Source organism: Arvicola amphibius, chromosome 4, assembly GCF_903992535.2.
Source record: "Arvicola amphibius chromosome 4, mArvAmp1.2, whole genome shotgun sequence".
In the NCBI taxonomy this organism is placed as follows: Eukaryota; Metazoa; Chordata; class Mammalia; order Rodentia; family Cricetidae; genus Arvicola; species Arvicola amphibius.
The window spans coordinates 51,335,908-51,359,571 of record NC_052050.1 but is presented as its reverse complement, the minus strand read 5'-3'; the positions used below and the strand labels follow the sequence as shown (position 1 = coordinate 51,359,571).

The 23,664-nt window shown below is 45.5% G+C and overlaps 1 protein-coding gene across 1 annotated transcript; it reads left to right on the top strand.

Annotated features, from left to right (window-relative positions):
- Positions 1-815: 815 nt before the first annotated feature.
- On the top strand, positions 816-22,500 carry Fxr2 (FMR1 autosomal homolog 2). Its single transcript, XM_038327318.1, has 17 exons — positions 816-1,197; positions 10,173-10,225; positions 10,562-10,655; positions 11,484-11,555; positions 11,645-11,793; positions 12,360-12,453; positions 13,836-13,952; positions 18,338-18,508; positions 18,677-18,755; positions 19,098-19,207; positions 19,659-19,745; positions 20,033-20,258; positions 20,426-20,623; positions 20,720-20,920; positions 21,002-21,097; positions 21,244-21,344; positions 21,809-22,500. The coding sequence occupies exons 1-17, from the start codon at positions 1,117-1,119 to the stop codon at positions 21,902-21,904; spliced, it is 2,025 nt and encodes a 674-aa protein (XP_038183246.1). The 5' UTR covers positions 816-1,116; the 3' UTR covers positions 21,905-22,500.
- Positions 22,501-23,664: the final 1,164 nt, after the last annotated feature.

Below are 23,664 nucleotides of genomic sequence, written 5' to 3'. Positions count from 1 at the left end.
TTCTTTTCGACATGGCCTTGAATTTATTACAATATTAGAAACAACTTAGGGCAAGCATGGCAATGACATGCACACATGCATGTCTGTAATTTTTGTACTTGGGAGGTATCAGGAATTCAAGGTCATTCCTCAACTATTTAGGGAGTTCGTAGTCAACCTAGGATATAAGAGATCCTGTCTCCAAAACTTAAAAAAAATCTACTCAAGCCAAGAACCGTGACTCTAATCTCCTATAGATGCAGAGCGTCAACACATGCGCACCGACACCAAAGCCCAGCGCGTGCGCACGGGGCACTTTTTGCCTTTCGGTTCTCTCCCCAGCCCTCAACAACCCCCCCCGCCCCCCCCCACCCCCCCGCCCCTCACTTTGGAGTGTGCGCACCAAGAAAGACAAAGGTGGTGAAAGTGACCAAGCAGTCATTCCAGCGCATGCCCATCCCTAAACTGCCCTGGCTGTGCGGGGCTCACTTTGTGGAGGCGGAAGTCCAATCCGCTGGAGCGAGCGCGGCCCCTCCCTTCCCTTGATTGGTTTGCTTCTAGTGTTGTGGGGCGGGGAAAGGAAGGGGTGGTGAGGACCAAGCGTTCGTCTCCTTCCGCGCAGGCGCAGAGGGGCGACCAGGAGGGGGCGTGAGAGAGGGGAAGAGAATGTGGAAGCCCTGACGCGCTGGCGAGCCCGAGCTAGGTCGCTAGCCTGGACGCCTGCGCCGTGGCCCTCCGGCTCCGCGCGCGGCGGGCGGGTGCCCTGTGCGCCTGCGCAGTAGGCGGCGGCGGCAGGGGGAGGTGGAGGCCGTGGAGCGGCAGCGGCAGCAGCGGGTCCCGGGACTGAGGCAGCAGCGGGGGCGCCGGCGGGCGGAAGCTGAGGTGACGAAGGCGGCGGCGGCGGCGGCCGTTTCTCTCACGGTGGCGGAGACCAAGGCGGCGGCGGACGGGGAGCGGCCCGGCCCCGGCCCCCTGCTCGTCGGCTGTAGCAGGGCCGCCGTGGGGCCGGCCCGGCTCCCGCCCCCCGCGGCTCCCCCTCCGGCTCCTCCTCCTGGGAGACGCCGGGGGCCCGGCCCGGCCCGCACTCAGAGCTCCGCTTCAGCCGCTGCCGGGGCAGTCGGAGGTGGCGGCGGCGCCATGGGCGGCCTGGCCTCTGGCGGGGATGTGGAGCCGGGACTGCCCGTCGAGGTGCGGGGCTCCAACGGGGCCTTCTACAAGGTGAGACGGCGCGTCGACCCGGGACACCCTCCCAAGCCCCCTCCCCCGGCCGAGGCCGGCACGAGTGGAGCGGGATCGAGTTTCTGGAGCTCGGTCCTGACCCTTAGAACCTTCGACTCACGCTCCCACTCGAAAGCCTTCCGGGGAGACCGTGGGAGTTAACCCTCGTGCTCTTCTCTTCGAGCCCGCGGGTACACCTGCTTTTATCCTCAGCTGGAAGCGTGACCATCAGGTCATTACTGCGCGTGGCTGGGCGCTCCCGCTCCCTCCGGAGAAACCCCTTTACCCAGCTTCTAATTGACTTTTCTTGTTTCCTAGTGGAGGAGATACTTCAGCTCCTAATCGCATCCTCTGCGGCCCAAGCACATGGGAGAGTCTCTTTCTTTTCCTGCGTGACCCCCTTGGGAAGGGCCACTGTCCCATATTCGATCTTCCGTCTTCAGGGAGGCTCTGCCTGCTGGCTCCAGACCATTTACTCAACTTTCATCTTGCATTCTTGTCCCCAGGCTAAGAAGAAATGGTGAAAACGCATTTGTGTGATTTAGCATCTTTGGCCCCCGGTTTTATCAGCCACGAAAGTGGGTTTGTTGGGCAAGTCTGTCACCCCACCACACCTTTGTCCCTAAAGCAGCCTACCTAGGTTTGGATTTGTACTTACCTCTTTGACTCCAGATACAGTTAGGCCATTCCTTTATCTTCTAAAGTTTAAGCTTCATTAAAAGGTATCTCATCAAGCTTCTGTTCTTACTCTGACAGATTTCTACTTGTTGACAGTCTTTCTGGAAAGAGAAGGTACCTTCCAGAGTGGCTCATTTCAGCTTTTCTTTGCCCAAGATTTGATTTCTTTGACCTGTTTTGGGGGTGGGGTTGGAAGAGGACCTTGATGTAGAGCTCACACTATTTAGCCCAGGCTAAAGTGACCTCTTCTGTACTCCTACCTCAGCCTTCCAAGTTCTGGGACTACAGACGTGCGCCGCCATCCCAGACCTTTTGTTTTTCTATCCACACATCCATCCCACATTCTGTATCTGTTCTGTCTGTTCTGGATTCCCCCTTCCCCCAATTTAGATTAAAGACTGACTCTTCTTGATCCCCCTAAGTATTTTTCTTCATCTGATATTCTGAACTTATTTTGACCCGCCCCCCCCCCCCCACAAGACGTGTATGCTCTGTAGACCAGGCTGGCCTCTATCTACCTCCACCTCCACCTGGCCTTCTTTTGACTTTTTTTTGGGTGGAATTGTCCCAGAAACTTTTGATTCCTCCCTTACTCTTTTTACTCTGGAGAGAAAGGAATTTTCATAGCATCGGATAAGTTGGAGCCGCCTTTACTTCATGTCTCCTCAGGTCCTACTTCAGGAGACTTTTCCGCTTTCTCATGCCCTTGGAAATCTCTCTGACTGCCATGAAACTGTATCTTTTTGTAGCTGAAAAGGCCTTGTGCTCGCCCTTGTAAATGGTTTCTGCCCCACTTCAGCTGATAAGTTTGATTTTACTCTGTGAATGCCATACCATTTCTGCCTGCCTTTATCCAGTGCCTATAAGTGTAAATATCTGTTAGTCTTAGCTTATCCTCTCAACTAAGTCTTGGACTTCTTGCCTTGCTGTTTCTGTGTTTCTGTGCCATCCTCGCTCATGCTCACCTATTCTGTGTATAGCGGAAGAAGCCTCCTAGCTGATCTGACCCTGTCACTTTTCTCACTTGGTACTTTTCTCTCTGACTGGAACAGTATCTTTGTAACATTTCTGTTTTCTGTGGCAAAAGTCTCTTAGTTCCTTTCAGGGGTTCTCATTGGACACATGTGTTTGTGTGTTGTAGTGGATTTTGTTTTGTTTTGTTTTTGAGACAGGGTTTCTCTGTGTAGCTCTGGCTGTCCTGGAACTCTCAGTAGACTAGGCTGACCTCAAACTCAGAGAGATCCACCTGCCTCTGCTTCCCTAGTGCTGGCATTAAAGGTGTGTGCCACCACTACCTGGCTACACAATGTTTTTTAATATCCTTTTTCTCAGACTTTTATTAGATTTATTAAAAGTCTTCCTTAGGCTGGGTATGGTGGTACATGCCTCTAATCCTAGTACTTAGAAGGCTGAAGTATGATGGTCCAAGTTTAAAATGAGTTTGGGGAATGAAATCAGGTCTCAAAACAACAACAAAAATACCCTTCTTCATAAGCTGTTCTTTTTTTCCTGGAGACATCTTAGCCTTCATATATATCCTCACCTCCAAAATTTTTACTTTCAAGAAAAGTGATTTTTTTTTCTCCTTGTTTGTTTTTTGGGGATAGGATCTCTCTATGCAGCCCTGGTTGTCCTGGAACTCCTGTATAGACCAGGCTGGCCTTGAACGCACTCAGATGGGTCTGGGATTAAAGGAGTCCACAACCACACCCATTTAGTAAGTGATTAAAGATAAGATACTTTTGTTCTAGGAGTTTGGGAGCCAGGCACAGCTTGGAAAGAAGAGTGCTCAGTTCAGATTAACTGAAGTGGTTGGGAAGGGATAGATTTTCTGTTATGTGAGAGTATCCAACAGAAAGTCCTTTTTACCTATGGACCGTACATAGCAGTGATAAATTTGAGTGAAGCAGGGTCAGAATTAGCAGTTGAATAAAATCCTGTATTCTAGCCATTTCAGCACCTTCTGCTCCATGACTGACCATTGGACTCACCTTTCTTAAATTCAGTGTGATGTAGCTGCTTATCTGTTCCAACCTTGCTGATTAATATTCATGACTCAGCAGACTTCTGTGTGAGTGAAGGAGTTCTGTATTGTCTTAGATCTCTAAATTTAGGAAGACCCCCTTCTCTCAAAACTTTTATTTTGATTTATCCAGGGCAGATACCAGATGTCAGATCCAAATCATTTTATATCTATCCTATCAAGCTTTCCTTTTTTGTTTTAAGGTGAGGTTCAAGTGACTCAGCCTGGCTTTTAACTGAGGATAACCTTGAATTCCTGGTCTTACTGCCTCCACTTCCCAAGTGCTAGGATTGAGACACACCACTAACCCCAGCTTCATAATATTTTGTTTTGTTTTTGCTGTTGTTTTGGTTCTGTTTTTCAAGATGGGGTTTCTCTGTATAGCTCTGGCTGTCGTGTCCTGGAACTCGCTCTGTAGACCAGGCTGGCCTCGAACTCAGAGACCCACCTGTCTGTCTCTCCAGTGCTGGCTTTAAAGACGTGCCACCACCAACCGGCCAGCATTCTTTTCTAATGGGACATTATCAACTTCAAAACATGTTTTTTGCCTTGACTCTTTTTCTCCTAGAATTCCTTTTCTTTCTTCTGCGGGGTAAAGATGGAGACTAATTTCATACCTTATTTAAGGAAACTGAAGTATCTAGGAACTTAAGAGCTTTCTTCATTCACTTGACAGTTCTAAGCCCAGAAAGCTAATCCAGGAAATGCTACAGTCCTTGACTCAGATCATCTGGATCTAGAAGGTTTACAACAGAATTTATGTGCTCTCTTATTTCCCCAGTGGCATAGACCAAACAGAACTTTGAAGTTCTTTTTCCATCACAGTTGTTCTCCAAAGAAAACCTTGTACCTGCAGTAAATGGGTAGAATCAAGAGGCAGAGGTAGAACTGGAGTGTGATGTTGGGAAGAGAGTTGAAAGGTTGATGGAAAGTAGTTGAAGGGGAAAAAATGGTGGTGTATGGTAAGTGGTATTGGGTTATACTGCAAAAGAAGGGTGATTCTAGTCTGAACTTAGCATTTCTGCCTTGGAAGTCACTATTTCTTGAAAAAAAGATAATATTGCTTTATGGGCTAATTCAACATAGAAAATTAAAGCTTTAGACATAGCCTTTGTGAAGGAGTATATCTAGGAGTGAGAACCTTTTTTTTCAGAGGCAGTCAAGTGATTATGACTTTTCTCCTTAAAATGTTTTTGATAAATGATAAGTATCTTGATAATCTACTAAGACTTTGAGCCTCTTCCATTCTCAGGAGTTCTCTCTCTGTCTCTGTCTCTTTCTCTCTGTCTATCTATCTATCTATGGTAAGAGACTATATAACCGTGGTTGGCAGTTGGCCTGGAACTCAGATCTGCCTGCCTCTGCCTCCTTAGTGCTGGGATTAGAAGTGTATGCCACCAAGCCTGGCTTCTCTGTCTCACTTTTCCTTAATAAATCTACATTCACCCTAGGGGGAAAAATTCTTGGAGATGGACATTTGAATAAAGAGTTTGATAAAATGTTAGGCTTGTTGATCTATCCCTGTAATCCTACTACTTGGGAGGTAGAGACTGGAGGTCAGGAATTGATGGTCATCCTCATCTACATAGTAAATTCTGCATGAGATTCTGTCTCAGACAAGCTAAAGAATCCAAAAGGAAGCAGGATGCAGGCGAGTCCTGACAAGTGGAAGCAGTTTGGCAGTTACTTTGTAGAGACTAGCAGGAATAGGCCTTGGTTCTGAATGAAAAGAAGAGAAACATCTCTGAAGACTTGTATTTAAAGTGTGCTAAGGAATAGTATGCTGAGGACAGACTGTCCACACTTGGGCAGTAGTAAGGCTCTAAGGAAGACTGTCTCAAAAATCAAAAGGGAAAATAAGATGAAAAGTAGCATGGGGCTAGAGAGATGGCTTATGGGTTTATAGCACTTGCTAGGTTTCAGAGGACTAGGGTACAATTCCAAGCACCCATAGTGTTGATAATTCTAGTTCCAGGGCATCTGACACCCTCTTCTGCTCTCTCATGGAACCAGGTACACATTTGGTGCACATATATGCCTTCAAGCCTAACACTCACACATAAGTAAATCTTACTTTGTTTTGTTTTTTGAGAAGGGTTTTTCTGTGTGGCCTTGGCTGTCCCAGAATTTGTTTCTGTAGACCCGGGTGGCTTAGAACTCAGAGATCATCTTGCCTCTGCTTCCTGAGGGATGAAATTGAAGGCTTGTGCCACTACTGCCTGTCATGAATCAGTAAATCTTTAAAGAAAAAAAAAAGTAGTAGGGTTGGGAAGATGGCTCAGTGTTTGCTCAGAACCTGAGCTTGGATCCCAGGAACCAACATACGTAGCTTTTTTTTTTTTTTTTTTTTTTTTTTTTTTTTTGGTTTTTCGAGACAGGGTTTCCCTGTAGTTTCTAGAGCCTGTCCTGGAACTAGCTCTTGTAGACCAGGCTGGCCTCGAACTCAGAGATCCGCCTGCCTCTGCCTCCTGAGTGCTGGGATTAAAGGCGTGCGCCACCGCTGCCCGGCCATACGTAGCTTTTTATAGCAACAAAACTCTGTGATCTTAGCACTAACAGACAGGAGGAGCCCAGGGGGCTTGTTGGTCAGTCCAAGTTCAGTGATGGATTCTATCTCAAAAATTGCGGTACAGGGACATAGAGTTGTTTTCAGCTTTCACATACATACACACCACACAAACCTGGACATGTTAGTACATGCCTATAATCCCAGCACGTGAGAGATAGAGGCAGGTAGATTTATCTGAGTTCAAGGCCACTTAACAGCCAGGTATGTGGTAGGTACCAGTTTATCTAGGGCTGGATAGTGAGACTTCCCACAGAACAGCCAAAGTAGGTTGTATCTGGTGGAAAATCCAAGTTTAGATTTTTTTTCCATTATAAAGAAAGAACAATACATAAGTAGTGGTTGATTGGTTCTGTGTGGAGGGAGCTGTATATTCTCTAGAGCATTATTGGTATATTTTCTCCTAAGCTCTGCCACTATCCTAGTTACTATCTAAGAGTTGGTCCTTGAATATTGTTAGCCTTTTGAAGCACCTGCTTTTCTTACTGATTCTGATGTTGACGATTGAATTCAGGCACTTGTATATGCTAAGCACATACCATTGCTAAACTATGCGCTCCAGCCAAAGCTCCCTAATTATATTATTTCATTATTTTGTTTAGCTATAGGTGGCTGCGCTTTTTTTTTTTTTTTTTTTTTTTTTTTTTTTTTTTTAATAATACAAGGTTTCTGTGTGTAGCCCTGGCTGTCCTGGAACTCACTCTGTAGACCAGGTTGGCCTGGAACTCCAAGATCCTCCTGCCTCTGCCTCTTGAGGGCTGGGATTAAATGTATGTGCCACCACTCAGTAGCAACTAATTTTTTTAAAAATTTTTTTTCTATCATTTGTTTAAGACAGCTTTTTATTATGTATCTTTTGGTGGTCTGGAACTTTTTATGTAGACCAGACTAACCTGGAACTTTAAAAGATCCACCTGCTTCTACTTTTCAAATCCCAGAACTAAAAAATCTGGGTACCACTGCGCTCAGCCTGTGTATGGGTACTTTATCAGCTTATATGTACTACTTGTATGCCTGGTGCCCTCAGGTGCCTCTGCCAAGGAAGGCCCTAAAATCTGTTTCTGCCTTCACTTGAGTGCTGGATTATATGTGTACTCCTCCATGCCTGCCTTATGATACTTTAAATTTATTTTTTCTTTTTTAGGACTAGAGAGACAGCTCAACAGTTAAAAGCACTTGCCTCTTCCAGAGGACCAGAGTTCAGTTCCAGCACCTACCTCAGGGATATCACAGCTATATAACTGGCAGCTCCAGAGTACCCAACACTTCTGACCTACTTGAGCGCCTGCACTCAGTATTGACATACCCACAAGCAGACCCACACACCTACATACATAATGAGAAATAATAAAAGATAAATACTTTAAAGATTATCTTTTAAACAATCGATGTATATGAATGTCTGTGTGTGTACCATCATGTGTACCTGCTGCCTGCACAGACCAGAACAAGGTCAGGTCCTCTGGGATTGGGTGTCAGAGGTGGCTGTGAGCCAGTCACCCATGCTGGTGCTAGGATGTGAGCTGGGTCTTCTGCAAGAGTAACAAGTGGTCTTAACTGCTGAGCCAGTTCTCCAGCCTCCATTTAAAATTTTTGAGGTAAATTGTTTGTATGATAATGAGGTTATCAAAGTCCATCTTTTGTCTGTGGCTATTCAGTTTTTCCAGCACCATTTTTTTGAAAAGCACTCCACTTTCTCCGAACTCTTTTTTTCACTTTTATCAAAAATCAGGAAGTAGGGCTGGAGAGATGGCTCAGAGGTTAAGAGCACTGCCTGCTCTTCCAGAGGTCCTGAGTTCAATTCCCAGCAACCACATGGTGGCTCACAACCATCTGTAATGGGGTCTGGTGCCCTCTTCTGGCCTGAAGGCATACACACAGACAGAATATTGTATACATAATAAATAAATAAATAAAATAAATAAATATTAAAAAAAATCAGGAAGTAGAAAGTAATAATCTAACTGAAAGCACTTTGGGGCTGGGGTGCAGTGCAGCTGATAGTGGACTCACAGAGGACTTCCAGCACCAAATAGTGTGTGGTGGTGCACAGCTGCAATCATAGCACTTGGGAGGTAGAGACAGGAAGATCAAAAGTTAAAGGCTCTGCTACATATGAGTTTGAGGCCAGCCTGGGCTGCTGACCTAAAATAAAATCTGTTACATACCAAAATACAAAATAAAAAGTGTGGGCCTGGGAGATGGTTCAATGGGCAATCCCCGAGTTTGATCGTAGGACCCACATGGTAGAAGAGAACAAACTTCAATAGTTTGTCCTTTGACCTCCCCACAGATGTTGTAGCAAAAGCATGCATATGTTCACTTACACACATATACAATGTAATTTAAAACACAAAATTCCTAGAATACATAAAACGTTAGTGAATTTAGATTCCAGAAGTTTCTTAGATGTGAAATTAGAAGCACAATTCATAAATAATGAATTGCACTTTGTTAAAACTAGAAATCTTTGTGTAAAAAATAGAGAAGACAAGAACTGAGACTGTAGATTGAAGAAGCCCCTATTTCATGACTCCTTTGGCCATGATCTCAAGGTTGGAGTCTTGTACATACTTTATTTTTAGGTTCAGTAGTTATTTTTGCCTTCAGAACCATGACATCTTTTAAACTCTTAGTTTTTTCTTCTGTAAACTGCTTATTATTTTGAACTTCTCCAGTGTTTCAGTTATTCTCCAAGGACTTGGGCATCTGGGTACTAAATTCACCAGCCCTGGTGTCCTCTAGGTGTTCTAGTCTAGCTGTACACTGTCTTGTGGGATATTTATAGCTTTGCTGAAAGTTGATGGTATTTTAATTGAACTCTAGCAGGCTGCTTAGCACACCAAAAGGCAGATCGAGGTAACTGGTATCCTGAGTAGGCCACCTGTTGGGCTGCTCTGGTGCAGGTTCTACTTTGTTCTTATCCCATGTTATTTCTAGATTTTGTCAGTATGGTTTTCTTTCTCACTGTTCATATTTTCTGACACATCTTTCTGGTTGTGTTTAGATTGTTCACACCCCCTGCTAAACCTCTTAATTTTAAAGGCTTCTGATTTCTCTTCCTGATGGCTAAGATGATCGTTAAATGTATCTTCTTTCTTTTTATTTATATATTTTTAATTGATATTTATTGAGCTCTACATTTTTCTCTGTTCCCCTCCCTGCCTATCCCCTCCCCCCTTTATTCCTCCCCCAAGGTCCCCATGCTCCCAATTTACTCAGGAGATCTTGTCTTTTTATACTTTCTACTTCCCATGTAGATTATATGGATGTAAGTCTCTCTTAGCGTCCGTATTATTATCTAAGTTCTCTGGGATTGTGGTTTGAAGGCTATCTTTCTTTGCTTTATGTTTAAAAACCACCTATGAGTAAGTACCTGTGATAATTATCTTTCTGTGTCTGGGTCACCTCACTCAAAATAATGTTTTCTAGTTCCATCCATTTTCCTGGAAAATTAAAACTATTGTTATTTTTTCTGCTGTGTAATACTCCAATGTGTAAATGTACCACATTTTTCTTATCCATTCTTCAATGAGGGGCATTTAGGTTGTTTCCAGGTTCTGGCTATGACAAACAAAGCTGCTATGAACATGGTTGAGCACATGTCCTTGTGGCACGATTGAGCATCCTTTGGATATATACCCAAAAGTGGTATTATTGGTTATTAAATGTCCTTTCATTTATGTTTTTTACATTTTTTTTCCCTAGGGCTTTGTGAAGGATGTCCATGAAGACTCTGTCACCATCTTCTTTGAAAACAAGTAAGACCTTAGGAATAGACAAGCATAGTAGGTCCTGAAAGGACAGCAGAAAAGTGGGGCCTGCTGAGGCCTGCAGTAGGTGGCGGGGAACTGAGAGTTTGGATGAGAATTCCAGGAAAGGAAAGGGCAGATAGCTAGGTGCAAGTTGTAGGCATTTGACAGTTGTAAAGAATAAAAGATCACTGTAGAACAGAGCCTGTTTTTTTTTTTTTTTTTTTTTTTTTTTGACTCTATCTACCAGAAAGGATAATGTGGGTCTTGACCAGGGAGGAACTTCCTTGTGAAGAAGTGGACAATTACATCAATCTGAATAGCTTTCCTGTCACTGTCTTGTAGCTGGCAAAGTGAGAGACAGATTCCTTTTGGAGATGTCCGACTACCACCTCCAGCTGATTATAATAAGGAGATCACAGAAGGAGATGAAGTCGAGGTAAGGCCTGTGAAGTCCACCATCTCAGTTTGCTCTTTTTCCCCCTAGGGTTCTGTTGTTTTGTGTTTTCAAGACAGGGCTTCTCTGGTTGTCCTGGAACTTGTTTTGTAGATCAGGTAGTCTCAAACTCACAGATAGACCTGCTTCTGCCTCCTGAGTGCTGGGATCAAAGGGGTGCATCACCGTAGCCCAGCTGGATTCTGGGTTTTTGACTTATTTTGTTCCTTCCTCATCTGAACCACCATGTCTAGCCATGTAGCTGGTGAAGGAAATGAATTGGTGCCTTTCTGTCATGGGTGTGATCTGAGGGTGCACCTGATTAAAGGGGCCACTCTTTTATGTGTAAGAGAGAGTGAGTGAGACTTGGGACTTAACCTAGGACCTTGGGCATATTTTGTGGGAGGTATGTGTATGTGCATGCGTTCTGTGTGCATACATGATTGTAGGCATGAGTGTGTCATGTGTCATGGCTCACAAGTGGTGGTCGGGACAGCCATGAGCTCTGGGACTTGAACTCTGGTTATCAGGCTTGGAGAACGCTTGTCCACTGTGCGAGTTCAGCTTTCTCCAATTCTTTGGAGAGAGGGAGGGAGGAAGGGAAGGAGGGAGGGAGGGAGGGAGGGAAGAGAGAGGATTCTCTCTATAATAGCCTTGGGTGTCTTGGAACTGACCCTGCAGACCAGGCTGGGCCTCAAACTCTCAGCTCTGCCTGCCCCTGCCTCCCAAGCACTGGGATAAAGGTGTACACACCATACCCAGCTGGCTTTCTCTAATTTGATGTTTTTGAATAGTCTTCAATGCTGTGTCTCTCTATTTCTAACTTTCCAGGTTTATTCGAGAGCCAATGAACAGGAACCTTGTGGTTGGTGGCTGGCCCGGGTTCGGATGATGAAGGGAGATGTGAGTGACTAAAGCCCTTTGGGGAACTCCTGAAGCTGTTCTGTGGAAAGGTAGCAAATGGATTACACTTGCTTCTTCCTTTCTGCCAGTTCTATGTCATTGAGTATGCTGCCTGCGATGCTACCTACAATGAGATTGTCACCCTGGAACGACTTCGACCTGTTAATCCCAATCCCCTTGCAACCAAAGGCAGCTTCTTCAAGGTTACCATGGCTGTGCCTGAGGATCTCAGAGAGGCGTGAGTATTGGAGAGGTTGGGAATTGAGGACTCTCTATAGTGCCAGTCTCTGTCCTTATTTTTCCCAGGTCTCCCACTCTTCAGTCTGTTCTGTTTATCCTTTGGCCTATGAGGATCTTTTTGCATGATATACCTACAGCCTTTCCATTTTTCATCTTTATCCCTCTTTCTGTCTGTCTGTATTTGGAGACAGGGCCTCACTATACAAGCTCTGGCTGTCCTGAAACTCTATGTAAACCAATCTGGTCTTGAAGTCACATAGATCCACCTGCCTCTGCCTCCCTGAGTCCTGGGATTAAAGATGTGCACCAGTATACTCTGCTCTGATTATTTTTAAAAATAGTTTTCTTAATCCTTATTATTAAACATTGGTACTATCCTAACCTGGTCTACAAAGCAAGTTACAGGATAGCCAGAGCTGTTACACAGAGAGATCCGGTCTCAAAAAAACAAAAACAAAAAATAACAACGACAAAAGTGGTTCTATCTTTCTTATTTTCTCCTCCCTACTTTTTGTCCCCAAACCTCTTACTGCTCCATCCTGAGCACTTTACTGTTCTCTGCAGCTGCTCCAATGAAAATGTCCATAAAGAGTTCAAGAAAGCACTGGGAGCCAATTGCATCTTTCTCAACATTGCAAACAGTGAGCTCTTTATTCTGGTGAGTTTTCATGTTAAATTAACATAGGTCTTTTCAACAGTTTTTCCTTTTTCCTCTTTAAGCTTTTGCAGAAATGGGTGTGCTAGACTGTGCTCATACTTGTGACTTTGTTACTTCTGGCCCTCTGAACCAGGTCACCTGCTTTCCTTACTTTTCCTCATGTATGGCCTTAATTTCCTCCTTTTTTTTTCAATGTGAGATATAAAATCATGTTCTTCACACACCTATCTGTTTTAGACAAGTACCCTGGCTCTTGGATATATTAGGATCTGTGTGTGTGTGTGTGTGTGTGTGTGTGTGTGCATATTTGCGTGTATATAAGTGCACACTTTGGGGGTGGTTGAGAAAGCCTGAAGTGTTGGTATCAGGCATCTTTCTCAGTCAACCTACACTTTACAAGGCAGTCTTTGAACCCAAAGCCAGCCAGTCAGTCAGCCAATCCTCCTGGGAATTCCTGTTTCTGCCTTTTCTACGTCAGGACCCCTGACACCCTCTCTGGTCTTTGCATCTATGTGCACATAACATATTCACACAGCGAGAGACACATATAAATCTTTTATCTTTTGTTGTTTTTTGAGATGATCTCATTTTGACTGCCCTGGAATTCTCTATGTAAACCTCAAATTGACAGAGAACTACCTGCTGCATCCACCACTATCTCCAGCTATAAATCTTTATAAAGAATAAAACAAAACCACCGTACAGCTCTCACCTTGTACTTGCTTCTTGTCAGATGAGCTCTGTTAGTGTTTAGCTGTCCAGCCCTGTGTGAGTGACAGTGCTGTTCCTGTATCCTCCCTCATTTCCTTTTCTTCCTTTGAGACAAGGTCTTGCTGTGTCCCCTGGATGACCTGGTACTGTGTTGCTGCAGCTGCACTTGGGTTTGTGACAGCTTTCCGGCTTTACTGTCCCTACGTTTGAGGGGATAGGCTGTGCTACCACTCTTATTTTAAACTTTATTTCTCTCTTTCTCCCATTCTCTTTTTGCCCCCTGGTTTTTTGAGCCAGGCTTTCTCTGTGTAGCCTTGGCTGTCCTGGAACTCAACTCTGTAGACCAGGTTGGCCTTGAATTCACAGAGATCTCCCTTCTCCCGAGGGCTGAGATTAAAGGCATGTGCCATCACCGCCCAGCCTTTTTCCACCTTTCAAGACAGAGTTTCTCTTTGTGTAGCCCTGACTGTCCTGGAACTCACTCTGTAGACCAGGCTGGCCTTAAACTCACAGAGATCCACTTGTCTCTGCCTCTTGGCCACCACCATGGCCGGCTGAACTCCATTCTTGACACCTGCCTTCTTTACAGGATACTGGCATTCTGGTGCCCAGTCTTTGATGTTCCCTGGAGTGTATTTTGTTTGTAAAACTTTTTATTCATTTCTTTCCAGTCAACCACAGAAGCCCCTGTGAAGAGGGCGTCTTTGCTGGGTGATATGCATTTTCGAAGCCTTCGCACCAAATTGCTGCTTATGTCCCGCAACGAAGAAGCTACCAAGCACCTAGAGGCAAGTTTTGGCTGCTTTTTCTCATGCTGAATAATGTTGTACTTTGCTTTCTCATCTTGTGTTTCTGAAACATAGACAAAGGCTACTGGGTCATTAGTCCTGGATTGGCAGTTTTATCTCATACTCTCCAGAGGACAGTGTTCTATTCTGTTTTTTGTTTGTTTGTTTATTTGTTTGTTTTGAGACAGGGTTTCTGTGTACCTCTGGCTGTCCTGCAGCTCACTGTATGGACCAGCCCGGCCTTGAACTCACAGAGATCTGCCTGCCTCCTGCTGGGATTAAAGGCACTGCCTGGCTTTTTTTCTGCTTTTCAAGACAGGGTTTCTCTTTGTGTAGCTCTGGTTGTCTTGGAACCTACTCTGTAGACAAGACTGGCCACAAACTCACAGAGATCCATCTGCCTCTATCTCCCAAGTTTTGGATTAAAAAAATGGCCACCATATCTGGCCAAAAGTACACATTGTCTGTTTGTCTCTCTGCCTATCATCTATCTGTTTATTTTTGAGGCAGGGTTTCTCTGTTATAGCTTTGGATGTCCTGAAACTTGATATTTTAAGTAAGATGGCCAAACTCAGAGATCCACCTGCCTCTGTCTCCCAAGTGTTGTCATGCACCACCATTGCCTGCAATATTGCTTTGGAACAGAATCTCCACTGGTCTCCTTAGCTTGCCTGAAACTGCAGGCCAGGCTTGCATCAACCTCAAATACCTCTGCTTCTAAAATGCTGGAATCTAAGGTGTGTACCACCATGCCCAGCTTGGTTTTGTTTGTTTGTTTGTTTGTTTGTTTGTTTGTTTGTTTCGCTCGCTCTCTTTCAGCAGTGTCTCTCTGAGCTCTGGCTGTCCTGGAACTAGCTCTGTAAGCCAGTCTGGCTTTGAACTCAGAAGTCCACCTGCCTTTGTACCACCACTGCCCAGCTGTTTTTTGTTTAATGTAGGGTCTTTTGTATTCTAGACTGGTCTCAAATTTGTTATGTAGCCAAGATGACCTTAAAATTTTTTTTGATCATTTTTCTCTATCCTCCTGGTGCTCAGATTATAGGTGTGACCAATACCCCTGTTTGTCATAGTGCTGGGATCTGGCTCTAATCCAGAGCTCCATGTATGCTAAGCAAACACTCTACCAGCTGAACCCACAACCCACAATTTTTTTCTCCTGGCCTGAGGCTAGAACACAGGGTCTGTTACTTGCTAAGCAGGTCTCCTAATGAGCCACACCCTCAACTCCTCTTCAAGTTTTTGCTACAAGGTTTTGAGTTCTGACATCCTATAATTACAAGTTTCCTTTTCAGAATAATTAAATCATTCTTGTTGTTTGTTTTGTTTTTGAAACAGGGTTTCTCTGTGTAACGGCCCTGGCTGTCCTGGAATTTTCTCTGTAGACCAGGCTGGCCTGGAGCTCACAGAGACCCATCTGCCTCTGCCTCCTGAGTGCTGGGATTTAAAGGTGTGCACCACCAATGCCTGGCTGTTAAACCATTCTAAATGAGTATAGGGTGTGGGTATGTTTTGATTGAATTGGATCTTTAATTCCATTTATCAAGTGAACTGACCCTTTTGGGAGGCTTTTCTTTGAGACAGCACAAATTGCGCATTATTCCAGTCTTCTCCAGGGCTGTTACTGAAGGAACTGGTTGATGAAAAGTCACCTTTCCTTCCGCTTGATCCACATGTTTTTGCCACCCAAATGAGTAGATTTTTTTTCCTTTTTTTTTTTTTTAAGATTTATTTTGCCAGGGCTGGAGAGATGGTTCAGCAATTAAGAGCACTGACTGTTCTTTCAGAGGTTCCAAGTTCAAATCCCAGCACCCACATGGTAGCTGTATAACTAATTTAATGGGAACAGATGCCCTCTTCTGTTAGACAAATGCAGACATAAAGTGAATAAATGATTAAGCCATATATATATATATATATATATATATATATATATTTATTTATTATTTTTTGCTTGGTGAGGTGGCACATGCCTTTTGGAAGGCAGAGGGAGGCAGATCTCTATAAAGTTTGAGGCCAGCCTGGCTATAAAGCAAGTTCCATGACACAGAAACCTTGTCACAAAAAAAAAAAAAAAAAAAAAAAAAAAAAAGATTATTTTATTTTATGTGTATGGATGTTTTGCCTGTATGCATGCACGGTGTCTATAGTCTGCAGAGGTCAGAAAGAGAGCATTAGATCTTCTGGGACTAAAGTTAAAGGTGGTTGTGAGTTGCCTAATGGATGCTGGGAATAAAACCTGAGTCCTCTGCAAGACTTAACCTAACTTGGAGTCAACTCTCCAGGCTCATAAGCAGATTTTAACAAAGGGTAGAATATTCTTTTCTCCTAGACCTTGGCTTTCACTTTCTATGGTAACATTCTTCTAGTAATCAAAGTGCTTGCTCAGCACTGTGTAAATTTGACATTGTAATCCCAGCATTTGGGAGGTGGAGGCAGGAGGATATGTGCACTCGTTTTCATACCTTTAATCCCAGCAGTTGGAGGAAGAGGTAGGTGAATCTCTACATAGAGAGTTCCAGAACAGGTTATCAGGGCTATGTAGAGAGACCCTGTCTTTAGAAAAAGAAAGGACAAAAAGAAAGCTTGCCTTTGTTTATTGATGCTTGTGACTCCTTACATTCTTGTACTTTTTTTGTTTTGGTTTTGTTTTGTTTTTGAGACACAGTCTCACTATGTAACTATGTAACCTTGGCTTGCCTGGAACTTGCTATGTAGACCAGATTTGTCTTAAATTGAAAGATCCACCTGTCTCTGCCTTCCCAGGGCAGGGATTAAAGCTGTGCCACTGTACCTAGCTAATACCTCTTTCTTATTCACTACCACCCCCCCCCCCCTTTTTTTTTTATTTTTCTTTTCTGGGGACTAAATCTAAAGCCTTCTGCAGTTTAGGCAAGTTCTCAGCCACTGACAATAACTGTTAGGGCTATATCTGAGTGGTACAGCATTTGCCTAGAGTATGAGAAGCCATGGGTGAAACAGTAGACTCTACCCAGATACTCAGGAGAGGCAGAATACTGCTTGAATGCCTTAGTCCAAGGCCAGCATAGTGAGACCCCATCTCTAAAGAAGAACTGGACAGCCGGGCGGTGGTGGCGCACGCCTTTAATCCCAGCACTCGGGAGGCAGAGGCAGGCGGATCTCTGTGAGTTCGAGACCAGCCTGGTCTACAAGAGCTAGCTCCAGGACAGGCTCTAGAAACTACAGGGAAACCCTGTCTCGAAAAACCAAAAAAAAAAAAAAAAAAAAAAAAAAAAGAAGAAGAAGAAGAACTGGACAGCTGCACATAGTGACATGTGCCTATAATTGGTGCTAGAGAGTTAAGAGCACCAGTTGCTCTTGCAGAGGCCCTGAGTTTGTACATGGCAGCTCATAACCATCTTTAACTCCAATTCCAGGGAGCTGATGCCTCTTCTGGCCTTGTGGAGCAACAAGCATGTACATGGTACACAGACATACAAACAGAACACTTATATACATAAAATAAATTTAGCTGGGTAGTGGCGGCGCACACCTTTACCTTTAATCCCAGCTTTTGGGAGGCAGAGGCAGGCGGATTTTGTGATTTCGATGTGCCTGGTCTACAAGAGCTAGTTCCAGGACAGGCACCAAAGCTACACAGAGAAACCCTACCTTGAAAAAACCAATAGATAGATAAATTTTAAATCAAAACAGCAAGAATTTGATCATGTGGATGGTAAAAGATATGTGTAGCAAGCACTCAAAGGCAACTTATTTTGGTGTTTGAGACAGGGTCTGTGTAGCTCTGGCTGGCCTGGAACTTGCTGTGTAGAACAGGCTGGCCTTGAACTCATAGATCTGCCTACCTCTGCCTCTGGATGACCAGCAATTTATTCATTTAATTATTTCCTACAGTGTTTTAATTATATTTACTCTTGCCCAGGAGTTTTTGATTCCAGGGATTGAACGTGGGCCTGGAGCTTGCAGGCAAACACTCATGCCCATAAGAATTTTTTCTTTTTAATTTATGTGCACATGTTACAGACAGTTAGTTGTAAGCTGCCATGTGAGTGCTGTGAATTGAACCCAGGTCCTCTGGAAGAGCAGCCAGTGCTCTTAATCCTATCTTTCCACTCCAGCCCCTCACATAAGAATTTTAAGAAACTGCACACACCTTTAATCCCAGCACTCGGGAGGCAGAGGCAGGCGGATCTCTATGAGTTCGAGGCCAGCCTGGTCTACAAGAGTTGAGTTCCAGGCAGGCACCAAAGCACAGAGAAGCCGTGAAAGAAAGAGAAAGAAAGAGAGAGAGGGAGAGAGGAGAGAGAAATCCCCCCCCAAAAAAAAAGCAGTACAGAGGATTAGCCACCTGGGACGCATATTCTGAGATTCCACCACCTTGATCTCACAGTGCCTTTTCCTCTTAGACAAGTAAGCAGTTGGCAGCAGCGTTCCAAGAGGAGTTTACAGTGAGAGAGGACCTGATGGGTCTGGCAATTGGGACACATGGTGCCAACATCCAGCAGGCCCGAAAAGTGCCAGGAGTGACTGCCATTGAGTTGGGTGAAGAGACCTGCACTTTCCGCATCTATGGGGAGGTCAGCCAAAGATTGCTTTTTTGGGTCCTTTGGGGAACTGAAGGGATAGAGATAAGGTGGAAAGCAAATCTGTGGTAACCTCCCTGCCTGACTTTGGTAGTAGCTTATATCTCCAGAGTCAGAAAATGGCAGAGATCCAGGTTCTATTTTAGTTTACCTTTTCTATAGACACCTGAGGCATGCCGACAAGCTCGAAGCTACCTGGAATTTTCTGAGGACTCTGTACAAGTGCCCAGGAACCTGGTTGGTAAGTTTGGGTGTGCATATAAAAAGGAATAGGTAGGGCCCAGGTGGCAAGGTCTTGAAGACTATTTTGGGTATATAATTAGGATTGGTTCTACTCTGTGGACTTCTGGTTTCATAAGGATGGGATAAAGAGTCTGACATAAGAATGAGAAAAGGCAATGATATATTTTTAGGGATTGTAGCATTTTTTAATTCCTAGAAGGGTTATAAGATTCCTAGAAGCAGGAAGATGAATTACATGCAATATATATATAATGAGAAGGAACTATTGAAGAAGAAGACTTGTATTTCCTTAACAATAACAACAAAAAATAAAAGCCTAATTCCTCCTTTATCCATTTAGGCAAAGTGATTGGAAAGAATGGGAAAGTGATCCAGGAGATCGTGGACAAGTCTGGTGTGGTGAGGGTGCGTGTGGAAGGCGACAACGACAAGAAGAACCCCAGGGAGGAGGTATGGGGTCTGGGGACTTCTAGACGGGAACACAGAACCATTTGTTTGCCCTAATAGACTGTGGTCCTGTTGTCTATTTGAGGGGTGGGCTTAACATTTTAATCTTTTCCTTTCTGATTTTCTTTTTTCTTTTTTGTTTTATTTAGCCCTAGCTGGCCTGGAACTTAACTTTGTGAACCAGATGGCCTTAAACTCAGTTCACAGAGATCTGCCTGCCTCTGCTTCCCTAGTGTTGGGACTAAAGACCTGTGCCACCATGCCTGGCACCTTTGGGGGTGGGGGTTGTTGAAACAGAGCCTCATGGAGTTTAGATTGTGTTTGAACTTAATTACTATACTGTGTAACTGAGGATGACTTTGAATTCCTGCTGCCCCTATCTCCTGAGTGCTAAGGATTATGTGTGCCATCACACCTAACTGACTTCTAATCTTTGTTCTGGTCTGTTCTCTAGGGAATGGTTCCCTTCATATTTGTTGGCACCCGAGAGAATATCAGCAATGCCCAGGCACTGCTAGAATACCACCTCTCCTACCTGCAGGTACCCATGTCAGAAGCCAAGTCAGACAAACTGGGGTGAAGAGGGGGCAAGGACTGCTAGTATATAATCTTTGGAGCTGTCCTTCATGCTTTGTCTTTTTGCAGAACAGAACCGTTAGTTCATATTTCAGCTCTGGGGCTGTATCCTATTCTCTTTAATGTTTTGTCTTCCTTCTTGTAGTCCCAAAAGCTTAGTTACACAGGGACCATATGGAGAGAAAAGCATGAAGGAAGTGGACTGTCCACTCATTTTAATTCTCCTGTGTTGTCTGTCTTCTTTCCAACCAGGAGGTTGAACAGCTTCGCTTAGAGAGACTGCAGATTGATGAACAGCTTCGGCAGATTGGGCTGGGCTTTCGCCCTCCTGGGAGTGGACGGGGTGGCGGTGGTGGCAGTGACAAGGCTGGCTATACCACAGATGAGAGCTCCTCCTCTTCCCTGCACACGACCCGAACATATGGGGGAAGCTATGGGGGCCGGGGCCGGGGCCGGAGGACTGGTGGTCCTGCCTATGGTGAGACAGCTGTGGGGACAGTGGAGGAGGTGGATGTTTGGGTGGAGACTCAGGGAAAGCAGTGACTTGAGTACTTACGAGTGTAGGAAGAATTCTAGTTTGGAAGAGGTAGTCAAACTCCCAGGGCAAGACCAGTGGATCTGATTAAAGCTGTCTGTGACCTTCAGGCCCCAGCTCAGACCCATCCACAGCTTCTGAGACAGAGTCAGAAAAGAGAGAGGAACCTAATCGAGCAGGACCCGGTGACCGAGAGCCCCCAAGCCGTGGAGAAGAAAGCCGGAGGAGGCCAGTTGGGGGCCGGGGAAGGGGACCCCCACCTGTTCCCCGGCCTACCTCAAGATACAACTCGTCATCTATTAGCTCAGGTATCAGAGAGCTGGGAGGGGGGTCATGTTTGTGGGCCCAAAGGAGAAAATAGTGGTCACCTGACTCCCAGTCCCTTTCTGTCCTGTCATCATCAGTGCTAAAGGATCCAGACAGTAATCCTTACAGCCTATTGGACACATCTGAACCAGAGCCCCCAGTTGATTCAGAGCCTGGTGAACCCCCTCCAGCAAGTGCCCGTCGTCGCCGTTCCCGCCGCCGTCGTACTGATGAAGACAGGACTGTCATGGATGGAGGCCTGGAGTCTGATGGTCCTAACATGACAGAGAATGGCCTGGGTGAGGGGCGAGCCTGAGTTCTTATAGGTGGTGTGAGAAAGAATGAAGAGGATGGGTGCATGACTTTTCTTTACCCCACAGAAGATGAATCAAGACCCCAGCGACGTAATCGGAGCCGCCGCCGCCGCAATCGTGGTAATCGAACTGATGGGTCCATCAGCGGAGACCGCCAACCAGGTCAGCTGACACTGTGGGATTGGAGCCTTTCAGGAGCTAAGAATGGGATGCCTCCTGCTCTAGAAAAACCAGGGTTGGGTTCAGTGAGAACCATGGAGATGGATACCTGTGTTCCTGAAAGTCTCGATCCTCTCTGCCTTCCCTAGTGACTGTGGCAGACTATATTTCACGGGCAGAGTCTCAGAGCCGCCAGCGGCCACCTCTGGAACGTACGAAACCCTCAGAGGAATCTCTTTCAGGACAGAAGGTAGGCAGTCATGATACAGCTTACCCTATTAATTTTTTTTTAAAGATTTATTTATTTATTATGTATACAACATTCTGTCTTGATGTATGCCCGCACACCAGAGGAGGGCGTCAGATCTCAGTACAGATGGTTGTGAGCCACCATGTGGTTGCTGGGAATTGAACTCAGGACCTCTGGAAGAGCAGCCAGTGCTCTTAACCTCTGAGCCATCTCTCCAGTCCCCCCCTATTATTTTTTTGATTCGGGGCAGGGACACAGAAAACTTTCTTAGGAAATATCTGAGATGTTGAATTAGCTGTATCTGGTAGAGTTCAGGTTAAGCTGAGGATAGAGCAGAGCTGGCACAAACAGAAGACAAGGCTCGCAGTGACTAGAGTACTGCTGTAGCAGTAGTGAGTAGGAGTGCCACACCTGGTGGTGTACTGATGAACTGCTTTCTTTTCCTTCTCCTGCTTCCTCCTCAGGGTGACTCTGTCAGCAAGCTTCCCAAGGGCCCCTCGGAGAATGGGGAGCTCTCTGCCCCCTTGGAGTTGGGTAGTTTGGTGAATGGGGTTTCATAAAACCTCCAGTCCACATCCCTCCTTTCTCCATCTCGCTTGCTACCCACCACCATGGCCCTCATGGGTCCAACTGACCTGCGCTGGAGCTGCTCTTATCTACGGGGGTGGGGGGGTGGCACAGCAGCTTGGGTCCCCCCCAACCTCCAGGAGCTAGTGGAGGGGTGTGTAACAGGGTCATACCCCCTCCCTCTTGTCCAACCTCCCCCAGGGTGAGGGGGCCTCCCCTTCCCTATCAGACTGGATGTGCCTTTATCCTCTAATGCCCCGACCTCTGGACACCCCCATTCTCCGCCTGTTGGTGGGGGTGCTCCACGACCCACCCAGATTTGACAGTTCAGGGGGGCTTCCCTGCTATCCCTCCTCCCATCCTGTACCCCCCATTTCTGGGGCCTCATCACTGTGGAAGACGGGGATAGTGAGGGTATTTGTGGGTGGGAGGCATGGGGAAGGTTTTGGAGTAGAACCAGGGGTGTGTATGAAGGGGGGTGACAAGGTCCCCTAGGGAGTTGGGGGGAATAACCTTGTCTGGTGGATGAGAAGGCGTATTTATTTTTCACTGTACAGTATTTAAAAAGAGAATAAAAAAATCCAATGGCCTTGTGGTTCCCATGCCTTCTTTGTACCCAGTCTGGTCTGTTTGGATCTCTAGGACTGACCTGCACTGGTCTCTGGCTTGCTCTTGTTCTCTATTCTTTATTCTTAGCTTTTCACCTATGTCAGAAAGATGATATTCTGGAAATTGCTGCATACTTAATTCTCCATACCCAGTTATTATTCTGGTCCAGAGGTTTGTGCTTCAGGCCTTGCTGTTTCTTTCCTCCCTTTGGTTGCTTGATAGAGTTGGGCCACTCCTAAGCCCTGAGTCACAGGAGGCTAGGCTAGGCTGCTTGAAGCTGGTACTGTTCCTGCTAGGAGCTGAGAGTCTGGGCAGGCTATTTAATCGGATTATCTGGGGCCCGGGGCACAGGCTGGGCCTTCATCAGAGGTGAAAATAGGGTTCTTTCAGCATGGCCTCTGGAACCCAGGAGGGGTCAGCATGTATTTCTGGCCTGGTGTTGCTCTGACTCCAGAATCCACATCCTTGAGCTTAGCTTTTTGGGGGTCTCAAGGGTGAAGAGGTATGATTATAGAGTTGGGAGACTCCAGACCTATGTTGGACAGTACGCTGAGGGTTGAACGTGATCCTAAAGAGGGTGTCCCTGAATGCCTTGACAGAGAAGCCATGACCTTAAAATGTAGTGAACTTAAATCCTTAAATATTAGGGGTTGGAGAGATGGCTCAGAGGTTAAGAGCTCTGGATGCTCTTCCAGAGGACCTGAGTTCAATTCCCAGCAACCATATGGTGGCTCACAATTTTCCATAATGAGATCTTGTGCCACCTTCTGGCCTGAAGGGATACACGCAGGCAGAACACTATACATAATATGTCCAGGTGATGGTGTTGCACACCTTTACTCTCAGTACTTGGGAGGCAGAGATCCATCTGCCTCTGCCTCCTGAGTACCTGGTACACTCTGTTTTTCAGGACAGAGTTTCTCTGTGTAGCCCTGGTTGTCCTGGAACTTGCTTCATGGATTGGGCCTGTCTCTGCCTCCTAAGTACTGAGAGTAAAGGCATGCAACACCAGAGCTATATGGTGCAGTCCCTGTCTCAAATAATGACTTAAAAAAAAAAAGTATATATCGGGGCAGTAAAGATAGCTCAGAGGACCCGGGAGTGATGGTACAAACCTTTAATCTTAGCACTCAGGAGGCAAAGA